Genomic DNA, 17696 nt, shown 5'->3' on the forward strand with positions numbered 1-17696 from the left:
CTGACAGTAGATGTTTCCTCTTCTTACAGCTTTATTTGTGTTTGTTTCAGCTAATACACCTGTAAATACTTTTTGCTGTGGGTAGGGAGGGAGTCCTCCCCAAAACTTTGTGTAGAAAAATTGGTAGTTTTAAGTCAGAGTTTGCTAATGCTGTGTATTCTTAGTTATGTGAAGCTGCTTGAGTTTAGAAAATTCTCAGTTCCAAAGGATATGAAAGCATTAAAAATGTATATATACTTGCAGCTGTAAATTAAACAGCTGCAAAAGAAACCTTGTGAAACCTCCTTTCGTTTTGAACAACTTGATCAGTGTCTGTAACTTAATGTATGTAATTAACTCCTTAGAAATTTTTATTTCAAGGCACAATACACAGGTTTTTTTCTGTTGAAAACAAGAGGCTGAATTTCCCTGTTAGTCATATGAACCCCAGTTGTGTAGGGGCAACAGAACAAAGAACAATGGCTGCTTTCCACTGTTCTAAATCCTTATGCTGCTAAGATGTGAATTGATTTTTTTGTGAGGCTGGGTAGAAATGTAAGAGTTGACAGGAGTGGGGGCTTAGGGGGCTAGAGGGAGTTTAATAGCCTTTTAAGTGTAGGGAAATGTAATAGAACTGATACTGAATCAACATAGGGTGCTCAACTGGCAAAAGAACATGTTCCTGAAATGGCAACTCTGAGGTGAACCAAATGGGCTTGCCTTTATCATTACAGTTGTACAGCTTCCTTTGCTTTAATATATTTCTGACATGTGCTGATTTTTTAAACATGATCTTAATGTACCACTTACTGTTCCAAATACGTTCATACCAAACTGTTGGTAACATTCTGGGCCTTGCAAGCTTTTTCATTCCTGTTTGGTTTAAGGTGCTGCTATGCTTGTGTCCTGGTAGGATGGGCCTCCAGTAACCAGGCTGCCATTGGTAACAGGAACACTGTGAGGATATGGCTGTTTAATGGTAGCAAACCAGCGTATGGTGCAATCATGCATCTTCTGTTTCTTATGTTGTTGTTTTTTAAGAGTTGATGTGAATTTAAATTTCTGCAAGAAGGACTTGCTGCTTAGAACAGGACTGAATTCTCTTGTTTCAAGTGCCATTGCTATGCAATGAACAGGACTCAGTGCTCAGCCCCGCAGTCAGGGTGAGGAATGTTTGTGTTTGTGTGTGTGACTCTGCACTGAAAACGTAACCAGACAGCCTGAAATGGTGGAAACGCCTCAAGATCTGCTGAGTTAAATAACAGAAGTCCCTTATTTGTGACCATTTTTCATATGCTGGCTTTACAGTACCTGCAACAACTAGCTATGGAATATAATAGTTGGCTTGTGGTGATGCCAGCTCTACATTTCACAACATCCAGTGCTTTACTTGCTTCAAGCACCTGCATGCGGAGCTAGATTGACAGTACCTCTATCTACAGACATTTGCAAGTGCATCTCTGATAAAGCTAGGTATGAAAGATGGCCAAATCTTTACAGCTTAAAGACTTCAACACCTGATTACAATCTCATTTAAGTTTGTAATTATTTGGAATGAATGAGTAATAAATCTCATGGATGAGTCTTTCCCAAAACATGTGTGAGTTAATCTCAGCAAGGCTGAGAAATGTCCTTAAAATATTTTTCTTTTCATTACTGGTGGGATTTTTTTATGTAGTGGACCAAGCTAGTTTTCAAAGGATGTTCATGTTTAATTCTTGCTATTTAAGCCAGTAAACTTGCAGTGACAAGACAAAATCAAGCTTTCATTTCTTAGACCTATTTTACAAGTGACAATCCCAAAGAAGGAATGTTGTCCTAGTAACTGTGAAACTTGTAATTACATTATTGCATGCAGAGAAAACCTTGTGCCAAAATACTGTTTCATATTTCCCTCTGTTGGAAACTGAAGTGTTACACAAAGCTACTAGTAAGTTATTCACAAGTATTGAAATGTTTTGTTCACAAATGAAGCACTTATTCAGTCCTGTAAATTATACATATTTTGGAATAAAGTTAACTTCAATCATTTTTTGCCTTCTGTTTTAATGGCCATGACCTCTGCCTGCACAGGCCTGGGTGGGGGATCCAGTGCCTATTGGCAGGTACCACCCATTGCTCCTTACCATCTTAGTTTTAGTTTACAAAACCTCTACCAACTCAAAAGCTTCCAAAACATATCCTACAATGTCAGTTCATGATCACTGGAGGTGCAAAAAGGTTCTCTGTCTCAAACCTCTAGTCAGCACAAAACTTTACCTTGTACCTGCAGTGGAATGAGAACCTCTGCAGTTTCAGCTCTGTGGCAGATGCCTCACCTCTACAACAGACTCTCAGGACAGGGTTCCTTTGCTTTGTTCCTCAACCTTACCATCCACCCCTCCTGTAGGGGGGGTTTAAGATCTCTAGTGTCCTAACATCCAGTAGAAATTCACCTGCAGTATGATGGTTGGTGTTCAAAGTACTCTATTCCAACTCCTTCTTATTTTGTCATGTATTTTATTTAACTGAGAAAATATTTTTTGCTACTGTAAATATTAAAAAACCCCCAAACCCTAGAGTGGCTTGATTTGAGCATATCTCATACTCTGTCTTGTTTCTTTCTGCACAGCTCCCATGCTTAGTGATGATCCCATCATTTTCAGTTAGTTGGAGGATATAAAATGCTGATTTTTGTTGTTACCTGTAAGTCTTGCATGTGTGATTCAGAGGAGGTGAATGAGCAGAAGCCTCGTGACTGAAGGTTCATCTGCACTGTTCCCTCAGCTGTAGTCATGAATGAAGCATTCCCTGATGGACAGCAGGAGGTTGCTGTGTTCAGCCCCATCACAGTCTGAGGTAAGCATTGCAAACAGCAGCATTCAGGTATTTCCAGAGGGCAAAGGAAAGTATTTACAGAGGGGAAGATGTCATAAATATCTCGAAACAGAATTCCTGTTCAGAGCTGTTAAAAATCATGGAACAGTCAGATGTGTGAGATCCTTCTGGGAGTAACAGCCCTACTCCCATCATAGGGATGGTTCTGCTTTAGATTAGGCTGTTATTTGAGCCTTTTCATCATTGAGAATGGATTTGACTTAAAGGCAGAAGTCAGCTGTTTTGACAGATTGCACCTCTGGAAACTTTCACAAGTGATAAACAGTCCAAAAGGCAGGAGAAACTAACTTTTGATTAAGAACAGACTAAGAAAGTCTCTGTTCAGAGATAGGGAAGCCCCATGTATTTTCAAACTGCTTTCTTGCCTGCTGTTGCTGAGAATTTTGCTGGCAGTGAAATTGTTCCTGACTGGTTTGGGTTTAGTTGCTGAATTTCTTTCATTTGAAGAAATTTCATGCTGGCAAGCCGATTGTTTTCCATCAGAACAATGCAGTCAAAGGCTGATTTTCTTTCTGGCTCCAGGATTTGACAGTGAATCCGTCCTTTGGATGTTCGAACCTAAAACAATAGGAGAAAAATGTTGATTTAACTTTCAGGTGTTCCATCATTGCATTTTCACATTGTTGTCAGCAATTCACGTGTTTTGTTTTGGCACCTTGAATGGAGGAAGCATTTCTGGCTGATCCAGCCTGTAGCTTTATTTCCTTTCCTTGAACAGGAATGGTGTTGTTCTTGAGAGAACTTAACACAAAAACAAGAAGCTGCTGTTTCCTCTGCTGGAAGAACCCAGTGTATTCAAAGGCACATAACTTGATTAAGTTTATGATGGCTGAAGTGGTGTGTATTTGTTTCTTTGTTATTTGTTCTAGGTCTTTAATCAGCAGCTTTTCTGGCCTTCTGCTGCAGGTCTTGTAGAATAATCTGTGAGTGTAATCTGTGTTCTTGGATCAGGTTGTAGTAAAACCTCTGTCTAATCTGTCTGATTTGACAGTTTCAAAAAACACAGCAAAACTCTTACCTGGTATGAAACACTGGAAAACATGGAAATAATGTTCATAGTTTTCCCTGCAACTTTTTTTTCTTTTTATAGTCCTAAAAAACTGATTGTCTGCAATGGCTGCAACTTAAAATTAGTATAACAAACATCTTTGGCTTTACTTTCAGTTGGTAATGCATTCATTTTTCAGCTTTCTCACTGAAGCAGCATTATTTTCAGTTGTCTGAATGGAAGAAATTATCTCCTTCTGGACTTCGAAAAATGTTTCTAGTTTCACAGCTACATAGATAGATAGATAGATAGATAGATAGATAGATAGATAGATAGATAGATAGATAGATAGATAGATAGATAGATATCTTGCATTTTCAATTTAGTGGAAAATGCAATTGAAACAAGTGTATATGAATTTCTTTATCTTGGGGCTATTTGTGAAGGATGCTTGTTTTGTAGAGGTTGCATTTTGTATCTAAATATGGAAAACAGATTAGAAAATATTTTGCTATAGAGGAAAAGGTACAAAGAAGGGAAGAAAATGGTCTGTTTTCTTCTAACTGAAAAAAAATATGCAACAAGCTTACTTTTGGTTCTATACAGTCATAAACTAGTGCCACTGAGACGATTTGCAGTTGACAGAAAGCCCTGTGGTTATTTTATACCATGGCATGAAGACTGAGTCACAATGACTCTCACCAAGATGGGATTTGGGGACATCCCCAAGTGCATTTTTTCAGGTACTTGTGTGAAGAGTTGTGCTAAAAGTTCTAGGACTGAAAGAGTCCCAAACCTGCTTGCTGTTACTTAATCCTTGTTAAGAAAATTCAATCCTTCTAAAAGGTGCAGAATTTTTTATATAAGAAAAATAAATGCTCTTTGTCATTTTCTCGAGAAATGTGATGTATATGTTAGGATATTTTTTCTTTTTCACTGTCTTAACTGGGTTTTTTTGTTTGCTCTCTTCAAAATTCTTAAACCACTCGAGTCAACAGACAGTTAATGCTTAATTAATAAAATTTTCTGTGAGCATCATCATACTTTAAGGCAGATTCACAAGGTCATGAACATAGATAAACTCATAAAATTCTATTTTCTTGTTAATGCCATGTCTTCATTTTGATCCTCATACTTTTTTTTTAAAGGTAAAAACAAAAACAAAACCCTAGAAACCAATACCCCAGCACAAAACACCCTTTCCAAGTGTCATATGTCTTGTTTAGCAGAACTTTCAGCCTTCTGAGATTTACTCACTGATTTGACATCAAATATCCTTGATATAACTCTGTGAATCAAAGAATTTTCCCCTTAATAGATAAAGACTGCATAACCTGGTTGGTAAAGATAATATTTGACACAGAAATCAATACCATTGTTCTTTTATACACCTCAAGCACACTATCTAATTCTAATCTGGCACTTCTTGAGATGTTTCTAAGATATTTTCTTGTGGAAATAAATAAAGTCTGAGTTAATCATCAGTGTGGGAAGGTATTTTTAAAGTAGAAGCATGCAGAACAACTGTATCACACAAGGCTTACAGACTGCCAGTGTAAATACCATTGTCACATTCATGTAGTCACATAAGATTATTAAATTTGGGGGTGATATTCTCATGTAACACCTACACAGTTCATCAGCTTCAGAGGAGCTGCACAAATGAGAGTAGAAGTTGACCTTTACAGTTCATGTACTGAGTCACAACTTCATCTCCAAAGCTGCTGTAACCGTAATGCACTTCGCCTTTGCATCCATTTTATCTGCCTGCTAAATATAAACCTGTTCTGGAAAGTTAAAGTGCACATGTGACAGGGGCCACTTTGGATAAGCCCCAGCACTCAGACACTCTGCCCTATTAATGGTTCCATCCTAGTTCTGCCTAATGCTCCCCAGCGCCAGTGTTTGCTTTCTCCTAGATTACCTGGGCTCGCACAATCAATAAAAGCAGCAGAAGAAAGCTCCTGTTCACTTTCTGCTACAGTTCTGTCTCTTTCTTTGCAAATCTTTTAACAAAATGGGACCAAGCGTCTCTGTTCGTTTAGCTGGAAATTCTCAAGCATCAGACAGATTTTAAATGTACTTTGGCATGGCAGAAATGTCAGGGGCACTCAGCTCACATAGGCAAGCAAGACGCTGTCTTTAAAAATTTTGACATCAGCTGGAAGATGCAGAGACAGGTCAACCAAATGTTATTAGGACAATGTTAATTAGGACAAACCTTTATCCTGTGACCGTGCTATTTAAATCTGCAGAGGGAGAGGAATCTGGAGGAATGGAAACCATGCCTGAACAGCATTTCCTAAGGCTGTCAACACTAATTGCAATGTAAGACCTTCTGTTCTTCTTGCCCTATAATAGAGCAAACCTGCATAGCTCTAGAATTTACAGGATGCTGTCTCAGTTAGTACTGGCACCTTCAAAGTTATCTTGTCATAAAAATACTACTTTCCAGCAAAGAGATAATAGGTATTGCTTTAAAGGGGGTAGCTAGGGCAGTACTAATGATTTCTGTATCAGCTTGGTTTTGACAGTATTATTTAGAAAAGAGTCTTGAAAAATGTCCTTACCATAGCGCTATAAAAGCAGAGACAGATTAGGCTTTGAAACTTCAATGTTCAAAATGTTGTGAACTAAATTAAGATTGAGGGGGTGGTGGATGGCTGCCTACTACTGCATACATTAAACCCTAGTTTCTGTGTGTGTGCTGCTTACTTGCCTCTAAGGATTTCAGCATTTGCTGTGTACAAATATTTATAGTAGGCAAACCCAAAATTTCTTTTTAAATTTCCTTTTACAAACGGTGCCTGATGCTTTTCCGTCTCTAACTCAAACCACAGTTTCCACATCACAGAAGGATGCACAAGGCTGCAGGCTATTTGAGGGAATGTTTGCGTGTGTATTTGTTAAATTTCAGGGCTCAAGACTTCCATTTACTGCATCTGTCTTAAAATTCATCAGAGGGGGCAGACCAGCCTGGTACTAAGGACACCCTCAGAAGTGAAAGGCGTGGGTGAGAGTCCCCACAGCACACTTGGCAAGTGAGCAAGAGTAAAAAGAAAGCAGCAGCTTCCTCAGATTCAGTGAGATTTGCTGGGAATGTTTGGATTGGGAGAAGAAAGTGAGAAATACCATTGTGAGAATTCTGGTGGTGTTTACACAGTGACAGTGCTTGAGACAAGGCTGAGGTGCCCCTGCATCTCGTGTTGCCTTGACCTGGCTAAAAAAAAAAAAAAAAAAAAAAAAAAAAAAAAAAAAAAAACTTATTGTGCTGGTTTGGGTTTTTTTTCCTTTCTTTTCACTGTGATTTCTTGGGTTTTATGCCTTTTTTTTTTTTTTTCTTTTTTGCTTACTACTTTGTAGGAATCTGTATTTTCAACTCAGTTAAATGAACTACTTCACCTGCAATCACCAGAGAAGAAGGGAGTTGGGGGTTTTGGTTCCATGAAATACCATGGTTGTGGAAGGAAAGAGGAGACCTGAGAAACCCAAAAAGCAATAGTATTACACAAGTTTATGATAAGAAGTTGGGCAACTAACATTACCAGAAGAGGGGAAGTGAAATTTTTCAAAGGTACCCCAATTGTGTAAAGTACAGCAGAAGCTAATTTACTCTGAAGTTGTGTTCCCACAAAAACATCCAGACCTGCCTGAATTGTAATTTGGTTTAAACCAATTTAGCTTATTTATGCTGATAGTGTCGCAGTGGTTTAAAAATGCAAAGACTTTGCATATTGATGTAAAAAATAAAGTTCTTTATTTTAAGTGAAATGAACATCAGCAAAACCAAATGTTAGTTCATTAGAAAATGTTCATTATGACAGAGAGAAATTATGAAAAATGAATTCGAAGGATGTAGCCTTAAAACCTGTATGAACAATTATTTGTCTGTTCTTGTCCCCATATTAACATGAGTAGACAAAAACCAGACATGAGTTCATGTTCTTTTACTGAAATACTCATTTCTGTGAGGGAGACACAGGAAAGAGACCGAAGAAAATCTTTCCCATGGTGTGCATTAAAGAACAAGTGAGACAATTTAAAGATTGTGGGCTAATGAATTCAGATGTACTAATTTATGTTGTTACTATTTGATTTTTCAAGACCTCTAATCAGGCTGCAAATGTGAGACAGGGGCACAATGAAACATAATGGTGTCAAATTTAATAGCGATGGGCATAATTTTCTCTACTTATGAATAATCTGTCATTAAAAAGATTTGGAAGCCAGCAGCAATAATGTAGGAATTATTTTCATACTTATTAGTAAAGGAATTAAAGCTGATTGTTCTAACATGAGACAGTGGGTAACTTCCCTGCGTACTGGTGGCTTTTTTTTTTTTCTTTACTCTTAGTCCTTATCAGGTTTACTTGTCCTATTCTTAATCTTATCAGCCGCATTTCCACTGCCTAGACTGTCAAAGGGACACCAAGTGCTGCAGATAAAATGCTAGAGGTGTAAAAAGCTCCTGCTCAGAAGCTAAATCAGAATCACATGTCAACAGTTCAGGCTCAGGCTCTGGCAGGATGGTAGGATCATTGTTTTTAATGCCATTTACTAATTAAAAATGAGTCCCAGATTACGGCAAGTCTGGAATGAAGCGGTTTACTAAAGTGGTGATTTAGCTCCTCGAACCGGCTACATCAGAGTATGTCATTAAAATGTAATTTATTTGAATATTGCTCAGCAATTTCCAGATGCTCTTCTGACAAGAGGCGGCGCGGTTTATGTTTCGCACAATCGACCCCCCGTGTTTCGGCCGGAGCTCATTTTACCCCCGACGGAGACCGTGACAGGACTGCGGCAGGTGTATTTTATTCGGCAGACGTACTGTAAACGCATTACAGCAGATCAGCTGGATTTCTTCCTTTAATGTACACTGTGAGATCCAACTTGCAAGCCAGCTGTTTCTTATCGGCCCGTGTAATCGTCCCGAGCCCGGCTTTGCCTCTTCCTCTCACAGCTATTTCTGTAACGGGATCGGACGAGCGAGAGCACCGCTATGAATTTTAATGCTTCCACTGGGGAATCCCTGCCGCCTCCTCTTTTTGGATGAGATCCTCGAGGAAAGACCCAGAACAGAGCGAGGAGAGGAGGCGGAGGAGGAGGAGAAGGAGGAGAAGAGGGATGGCGTAGCCGCGGTACTGGGGAGAGCGGGAAGGGGGAGCCGCGGGGCGTAGTTAGGGACCGTGGCGGGGGCGACACCGAGGCGGGCACTGGGGCGGGTGGGAGCCATGGGGAAGGAAGGATGGCTTGGGGCGTGTGTCGCTGCCTGACCGCGGCACGTCACCAGCGGCAGCAGCCAGAGCGCCGCGGTCCTGCCGCCGCCCCCGCACACATGCACCCGCCGGCATCCCCCGGGGCCGGCCGTGACCTGGACAGCGCCGAGGGCATCCCGCTGGGTCCGGGCGAGAGACAGAGCCCGCAGACCGGGCGCTAAAACCGCCTCGCCATCCGCACGCCGCGGTCCGAAAGGAGGAGCCCCGGGTGCGGCTCCAGCCGCCGGCACCGCCGCCGCTCCCGCCGGCACCCCATGGATAAGGCGGGCTCGCTGCACAGCTCGGTGCCCGGGCCGCCGCCCCGGCTCTACCTGCCGCGCAACTTCAGCTGCAGCGCCTGCCTCTATGGCAGCCTGGCCGAGCAGTGCAGGGCGGGCTGCAGCCCCGACAGCGACGCCGCGCCCACGCCCGTGGTGCGGGAAGCGGCGGGCGAGAAGCCGCCGCCGACCCGCGGCCGGGAGCCCACGCTGCCCGCCGTGCCCCCCAGCCCCACGCAGCGCCGCCGCGCCAAGTCGCTGCCCACGCCCGGCGACCGCAGCCTGCGCCCCGCGCTGCAGCAGAGCCCGTCGCGCCGCAAGACCGTGCGGTTCGCCGACTCGCTGGGGCTGGAGCTCACCTCCGTGCACCTCTTCTGCGAGGCCGACCTGCCGCGGGTGCCGCTGCCCGCGCCGCCGACGCCGCGCCCCGCCGACCTCTTCAAGACCAGGAAGCCGCCGGCGCTGGGCGACCTGGAGCCGGTGCTGTTCGGGCCGCCGCCGCCGCTGCTGGAGCCGCTGTTCCCGCCGCAGCCCGGCGCCAGCCCCGGCTTCGCGGAGCGGGTGCGGCAGCACAAGGTGAGGCTGGAGTGGGTGCGGGCAGAGCCGGCGGGGCTACGCGGGGCCGTGCGCGTCCTCAACCTCGCCTACGAGAAGGTCGTGTCGGTGCGCTACACGCTCAATGGCTGGGCCAGCTGCGCCGAGGCTGCCGCCACGTACCAGCCGCCCGCTCCGGCGGACGGCATCACCGACCGCTTCGCCTTCCTGCTGCCCCTGGGCGCCGCCGCCGCCGAAACCACGCTGGAGTTCGCCGTCCGCTACCGCGTCGCCGGCGCCGAGTACTGGGACAACAACGAGGGCAAGAACTACCGGCTGCGGGGCCGGCAGCGCGTCCCGCCCGCCGTAGGGCCCCCGCAGGACCCCGACAGCTCTGCCTGGATCCACTTCATCTGAAATGGGGGGAGCGCGGAGCCCGCGCAGGGCCGGGGGACCCCTCCCGGGGGGTTCGGCGCGCTCCCCTCGGCGCCGGCCCCGCCGCCTCCCCGCGAGCCGCCCGGAGTTCTCCCGAGCTGTGTTTACAGAGGGGTGATTTGTGTTTTCTGTGTCACTAGCGGGGCCGGGGGGAACCCTGGCTCATCTCCCAGGCGCTCACGGGGTGTGGGCAGGGAGGCCGGGCGCGGGTTCCCCCTCAGTGTCCCGAGCACTGTGGCTTCCACCAAAGCAGCGGCTGCCGGCCGGGCTCCTGTGACAGGGGCCGGGAACGTGCGGGATTTGGCGGTCAGGACCGGGATCCGCAGGTGAGTGCACCTCCTCCCGGCCCCGGAGGTCAGGCTGAGCTGCTGTCACCTCAGCAGGTTACACGGAAGGCACTGCCACAGGGCATCCCTCCGTGCTATTTGCCTAATCCTGCTCAGGCAAAGCTCGGATCCGCCCTCAGCGCCTCGCTGACCCGCGCGTGTTAATTGCCCCGCGGGGTCAAGGGCCTGATAGTGCAGGCTAAGGGGCAGATTAATTTTGAACCCAAAAAGACAAAAGTATGGATGCCCCAAGGCCTAGCTGTGTTTCATTACACAGTGAAAGTATTCGATTTAAAGCAAAGATTTACTTCTTTTTACTTTTGAACACTGTTTTGGGTATTTAATCATAGTTAGAACGAAAAAAAAAAAAAAAAAGCATCACATCCTATTTGAAACGCAACTCACGGAGAGGTTTTTAAAAGAAAGTGTTTTGGTTTAGAATTCATGTGGTACGTTGATGGAAAAGTTTGTCAAGATCTGGTGATTGTTTCAGTAGGATTGGTCCCACAGAGCTGCTTGTGTTCAGGTCAGCAGGAAAGTTGTGGAATTGCACCAGAAGAACGAGAGACGACAAGAGTTGAATCTGTAATTCCAGTCTGCACCATGAGCAACACTTTCATTCTTATTCCTTTTGACAGTTTAATTAAACAGTATCAATGCAGGAGCCTGCTTTCTGAATTTCCTGCTCCAAATTCTTCATAATAATTTCAGTAACTGATGGATTTTACAAAACTGGTGAGGTTTAATCAGAGAAATCAAAGAAAGTTCTACCTTGGCATATTAAAGTATATAAATTAAAATTACACAGTGTACTGACTTCTGCCTTCAAAGGTATGTTTTAAATTATATTAGCACTAAACAAAGCATTTTCCTTTTTAAACATGTTCTTTCAGGAGTTCAGCTGAATACAGGTTGTGCTGGTGCCAAATCTGGGGTGCTAATTTTCCAGGACTGAGGCATGAATGTGTTTGCTGGAGAGGGGCCTCTGCAAATATAACTAATGAGAGTGGTAATACTATGTCAGTGTGAATTTCTGGTTGTGAGGGCTGTAAGATCAGGCCTTTTGGTTTTGAATTTTCTGTAGGTTTCAGGAGGAAATGCAATTTTTTAAACTGCATGTTTGTGTTTCTTGAAAGGGTTAAGTGTCCCAAGCAGCTTGAGTAATGTCTGGAGTAATGAGTTCTCACAGAACCTTTTGACTCTGGTGAGAATTGAGAGCAGTTTTGTCTCCTGAGGGTCTGATTCAGTCAGAATAATTAAATTTAAAATTCTGGGGGAAAAAGAGGTCTGGAAACTCAATGGGAAAAGAATATTTGATTTCATTTCTGTAGATTACTGTTTCTGATTTAATGAAAGTAATAGCAAGGCTGCTATTGGTAGCTTGGTTTTAATTTCCCAGTCTATGTTCTAATCCCTGTGCTTTTAATGAAACCCAACTTAACAGAAATACACTGTCAGCATCTACTGAGTATTTCACATTTTAGTATATTAAGATCCCCATCTTGTAATACAGTAATCCTGTAAGTTACTAGAACACATTTATAAAGCTAGAATTGCACAAATAGGGTCTTAAAATGTTCATGATTAAAACCTATTAAGTGGTGTATTTGATGAAGGAAGCCCAAGTGTCTTTTAGTTGAACTTTACATTTTATAAGAGCCTTAATACTGGAGAGAAGGAAAAGGACTTGTCTCCATTTGAAAGCACTTTGAAATCTGGTAGAAATATAGCAAACCATCATTTATTTATGTGTTGTAGCTTTCCAAAGCTTGGCCTTTTTAACTGACAGAGTGAACCAACAGCAGTTATGTGGACTAATGTAAATGCTTGGAGAAAAAAGTAGTTTCTATGCATTTTAGATCAACTGATGCTGCAACTTTGCTTAAGAAGTTTTAACGGGATTTTCTGTTTGTTGTTTCAATGGCTTTAAAAACATGGACAGCTCTAAAAAACATTTTTAATACTGAGCAATTCTATAACTCCAAAATTATTTCCCAGTGATTGGCAGTTTTCATTGTTGTTTGATTTATGCAGTTTTCATTGTTGTTTGATTTATGCAGCATATATAGGTCTCTAAAAATTCTCTAAAAAATTCTCTAAAAGCATTTTAAAATCTCCTTCTACCTGTGGCTTAAACACTTTCGATTTGGATTACCTAACTGGATGTACCTGCATCAAGTGCAAAAGGAGGTCGTTGTATTTCACTTTATTTTTGGTTATGACTTAGGTGAACTTACTGTTGTTCTTGGCAGAATTGGGCTGTTCAGATATTATTGTTCTTTTATTTATGGCCACCTTTGCCAAACACAATTCTGAATATTCAGCCTTTTGAAGCATACCAGGAGAGTGTTTTGCAAAAGAGTCTCTTGAGCTTTCAAGCAGTTAATCCTGACCTTAACCTAAATTTTGTGAGTAACTTTATCAGAGATTATTGATGGACACCTGCAAGTCCAGTAAAAGACATGGTCTTGTAGGAGGTTTAGAGACAGCTCCATTGTGATGCCTGGGAAGGGAAGGCTGCACCCAGCCAGCTTTGCCCAGAGGATGCTATTGATGAAGGCTGTGGAAGGAGACTGAGGTGTTTTCATAGAAATTATCAGTAGCATATGCCAAAACTGCACTACTTCAATTACACATTTGCACTTCTGTCACATGAATTTATTTCTGAGAAAGGTTTATTCACATTTCCAAATATGTGTTCAGTTCAGTGGCTGGGAGTATTCTTCCACTGGCAGCATTCATGTAGTTTTCAATCCATTAGTTTTCAATCTGAGCCCATCTATTCCATCTAATACTTGCTAGAAGCACTGTGATAAGTGCAGATGAAATAGAACTGTCAAATGATATTTATATAATACATAAACAATGACTTTGAGGAGAAAAACCTGTGTTGAAAGGGGGTCATTTTCAAGTTGGCAAGACACCAATTATTTTATTGGGAGCTTGAGCAAAACATCGTTTCAAAATTGTATTTCTAAAGAATATTGTTCAAGAAAAAACTTTCACAAGCAAAGTTAAAGATTTGAAAATTTTCAAACCAATCTGTTTCTGTAAAAAAATTGTTTTATATGCATGAATGGGGTTCATGCCACCTCCCTTTGCAAGTGATACCTGGATGGTTTAGGCAAGGCAATAATCCTTTGGTTGTGTACTTCCCTTGTAAATGAATTATTCATTGCTTATGTCTCTGCAGGTGTAAAAATGTGTCTGTCCTTTTTGGTGCAAAGCTGTAGCTTTATGAAATGTGCCATGTTGCTTTATGGGCACTATAATGCTCATTTTTCCAGCAAGTTGGGTTGTCCTGTGTGTCTGATAGACGTGGATGTTTGCTGCTTCACACTGGAACTGGCAGGGTTTTGCATGTGACTCTATGCCTTTTGTGGCAATATTTTGGAGATTTACCCTAATTATTAGAAATCCTAAATCAAATGAGAACTATTAAGTGACCATAAATGGAATTTCAACTGGCTAACATATTATTTATTAGCATAAAATCAGTAACTGAAGGTTTTGTACTTACTTTCACTAAATGTACCTAATTTCAGGTAAATTAATTTCTTTCTCCTTTTACCATTTGCAAGTAACTTTTTGATGTGAATGTGTGTGCCTCAGTATCTCAGTAAACAACAGAGTAAGTGCATACTCAGTTGTTTCAGCAGATGTGAGGGGCAAATATATCACTTGAATGAACAAATGTCTGTTCATGCATGAGCATCATCCCTTTACAGATATGTGAAAAGTTTTTCCATAATGCCAACAGGCAAGCAGCTGCTAATTTTAATGTAAAGTAACCTGCAGAAATGCTCAGAATCTGATTTTTTGAACATATCAAATATTCAAATTTTTATGTGCCTTTCAGCATTTCCTAGAAATAAAGTTCTCGTGTTCCTTTGCTCTCCCACCACAAGTCCAATAATGAACTTGTCACTAAAATGAAATTTTTACAAAAATACAATGATCCTAATTCCTGACACATTTTTAGCTGTGCCAGAAATCATATATCTATAGCAGCCAGAAGGGTTTGATAATATTTTCCCATATTACAGTGAGAGATTTGTCAGTCAGAAATATGTCTTCCTGGTGTACCTCTACATTTATGTAGTTAAGTAAAAAAAAAACAATTGTGACCACAGTTAATATAACAGAATATGTTTGTTGTATATATTCACTTCTTGCACAATTATTCTAAATATTTTTTCTCTCTAAAGCCAGAAATTCTAGTTTTCTACAAAATCTGTTCATGGAGACCTGGCCTTTTCAACTTTTACTGTTACTTATCTGATGCTGCATAATGCATATTGTTAAAATTTTTTGATGGGTTTAATCTGTCTACAGGATTTATATCATGAAACAAAAGTGCTCAGTGCAAGGAATACCTGAAGCAAATTACTTTTACCTTCCAGCTATTCTGCATGGCTTTTTGGCAAATCCTCAGCAATTCTGTTTCCTGTACATACTCCATGTGCACATGCTTGGAGTAAATGGAAGGATTATTAATGGAATGGAAATATTTTTGAGCACTAAAATTAAGGAATTTCCAACATAAATAGTTCAAGGCAAGAAGTAAATATAGTCAATATTGCTGTAAAACAAAGCCCACTGGCCTTATGAAGAGCTGATCAGTATTTTGTTTAAATGGAAGACAGTGGTGTATTTCAAAATTGAAGAAGTTCAGGGAAACACACCTGTTTCAGTGAAGGTTTTCTCAGGTTCAGCTGATAGGAGAGAATTGCCCTAAAATAAAGAAGTGAAAAGAGTATTTCCTTACATGTGTGTATGGGCTTGAATGTAGGTCTTCCATGAGCAAAGTGGACACTGAGCTATAAAACCATTGGCTATTGCTTGGAGGTTTTCTTTATCCAACTTTCAAATACTGGTTTAAAATCCTCACAGAAAGGATTTTTGAGCTTGGGTTTCCCCATCTCATGTGAATATCCTCTTCATTAATCACTCTGGCTTTTACTTGAGGCCTCTGTTGTTGAGGAAAGATTTGATTTTATTTTTAAGCTACATAGGAAGATTATTTTACATTAGAGTTATGGGGGAGAAGGCAGGAAAATTTTTTCCTTGCAATTTCCACTTTATAGATATTAAACAATAGCATGAAGTATAAAAATTGCTTGAAATTACACATGCACTAGTGATTCCAAAGAATATAGCTAAGACTAATGTCAAGTGTGAGATGTGCTTTTTAAAAAACATATGTGCTTTGATCTAGAAAGGCAGGGAGAAAGTCCTAGTCTCCAGTGCAAGCTATTAATGCCAGGGATTTCTTTCTATGCAATTCTATGGTGCACCTGTTTTTATAGGGATTAACTTGATTGGTGTAGTTCATGTATCAGTGTGTTATGTGTAGAATGCTCTGTTTAAAGTGTCATTAAGGAAACTGTGTGTCTAAATGGTGTTACAACTTTAGGCTCTTTTTTTGTCTAACCTGACTTCACTAAATCATAAGAAACAATAACAAGACAATATTTCATAACAATGCATAATCAAGTCTGACACGTTACACTTATCACCTTCTAGGACAAAAGTTGTGTTCCTGTTGTGAGTTTTAAAATTTTTTGTATTTCTGTATCTTAAAACAAAAAGCCAAATTGTGCTACACTTTTAAACACAAAGAGCTAATAATTGTGTTTGGAAAGCTGATCAAAAGTAGTCAAACTCAAATTGGTCCTGTGTCAAGTTTCTGAACTGTGGTATAAAAATGTTTGTGACCCTCCTGTGCCTCCTCCACGGAGGGGAACCCTGGGTGCAAAACCTGCCAACATCCAGACACGAATCCAGGTTGCACTGCAGGAAAATTGACAGAATTGCTGTTCTTGGAGAGGTTTGAACAAACCCAGCTCCTCCCTTGTAGCATTACACAAACAGAGGTTCTGTCTGTTGGACAGAGTGTTCTACAACATGCAAGTTTTTATTACTGTTTCTTTGATTTACTGTGACTTCATTCTGAAAAAAACAATTGTTACTTAACTCTGTACTTGACTAGTAAATTACTTTAGTTGTAGTGTCTTCTGCAGTATTTCACCAAATAATGTTTGTTTCTAATGTTTGTAAAAGTTAATGTAATATCACCAAAAGTCAAAATCAACATTTTCTAATAATGCCTTGTAATTTACCTAGCCTTACAGTATTTCAGAAAATTTTCCACCAAAACTGCATCTAGTCACTGCTTGTCAATTATGAAAAAGAGATATTTATAAACCTGTACCTTCTAGCTGCCATTAAAGATTAATGAGACAAATCATGAGCATGTGGTGACTATAAACTTTTTTTAAAATTTAACCCACAAACCATGATGTCTTTTTTGTTGAGGATCTGAAGCAATGATGTTCCTAAACCTCTGCAGTGCATGTTGGGCTGTACCTGCAAACCTGAGACAAACACCTGATACGTGGGACATTTCCCAGCCAGCCTGTCCTGAGGGTGTCTCCATGGAGTGTTCTCTGTGGAAGCTGCAGGAGTTCTGGTGAGGGGCTGGGAGTGGGTGTAAATGTACATGGCTGGTTTTATTGTCCAGCCCCATTTCAGCACTCTGTGCTTGAGGAAGGGCTGCCTGAGCTGCAGAGCTGAGGCTGTCCCTGTATCAGCTAAATGATCTCAAGCATTGTTCCAAATATTCTTTCTCTGTTCATCGCCTACTTTAAAATATTTATTTCTTGAATTGTTACAATGTGCTGCTGTTCAACCTTTTAGTGTATTCAGCATCTTCTCTTGCAATGCCAAGAACAGTTTCCAGCTTTTCTTTAACTAATACTTTTTAAGCCTTTTTTTATAATACAGATAAAAGCCATATAGCCACAGGGAGAAAAAATGTTCTCTGTTTGTTCTCATGTAATTGGTACAACTTATTTTTCTATCCTTTTTCAGAAACATCTGCCTAGCTGTCTCATTAATAATATTTTTTTTTTATGCATTTCTTTGGAAGGGTGCAGTAATTAATATTAGCCCTAGATTTCTTTCCTTTCCTTTCCTTTTTTTTTCCAGAGGGAATTTTTCATGATTTAACATTCATCTA

The 17696-nt window shown here is 41.3% G+C and overlaps 1 protein-coding gene across 1 annotated transcript; it reads left to right on the forward strand.

Moving 5' to 3' along the window:
• The first annotated feature begins 2145 nt into the window (after window positions 1–2145).
• On the forward strand, window positions 2146–16922 carry PPP1R3E (protein phosphatase 1 regulatory subunit 3E). Its single transcript, XM_059857409.1, has one exon. The coding sequence runs from the start codon at window positions 9378–9380 to the stop codon at window positions 10329–10331; it is 954 nt and encodes a 317-aa protein (XP_059713392.1). The 5' UTR covers window positions 2146–9377; the 3' UTR covers window positions 10332–16922.
• The last annotated feature ends 774 nt before the right edge of the window (window positions 16923–17696 follow it).

Source organism: Haemorhous mexicanus, chromosome 12, assembly GCF_027477595.1.
Source record: "Haemorhous mexicanus isolate bHaeMex1 chromosome 12, bHaeMex1.pri, whole genome shotgun sequence".
In the NCBI taxonomy this organism is placed as follows: domain Eukaryota; kingdom Metazoa; phylum Chordata; class Aves; order Passeriformes; family Fringillidae; genus Haemorhous; species Haemorhous mexicanus.

Bases quoted from the DNA above. Each gene is read 5' to 3' on its own strand.
- PPP1R3E (XM_059857409.1), top strand. From the start codon at position 9,378: ATGGATAAGGCGGGCTCGCTGCACAGCTCGGTGCCCGGGCCGCCGCCC.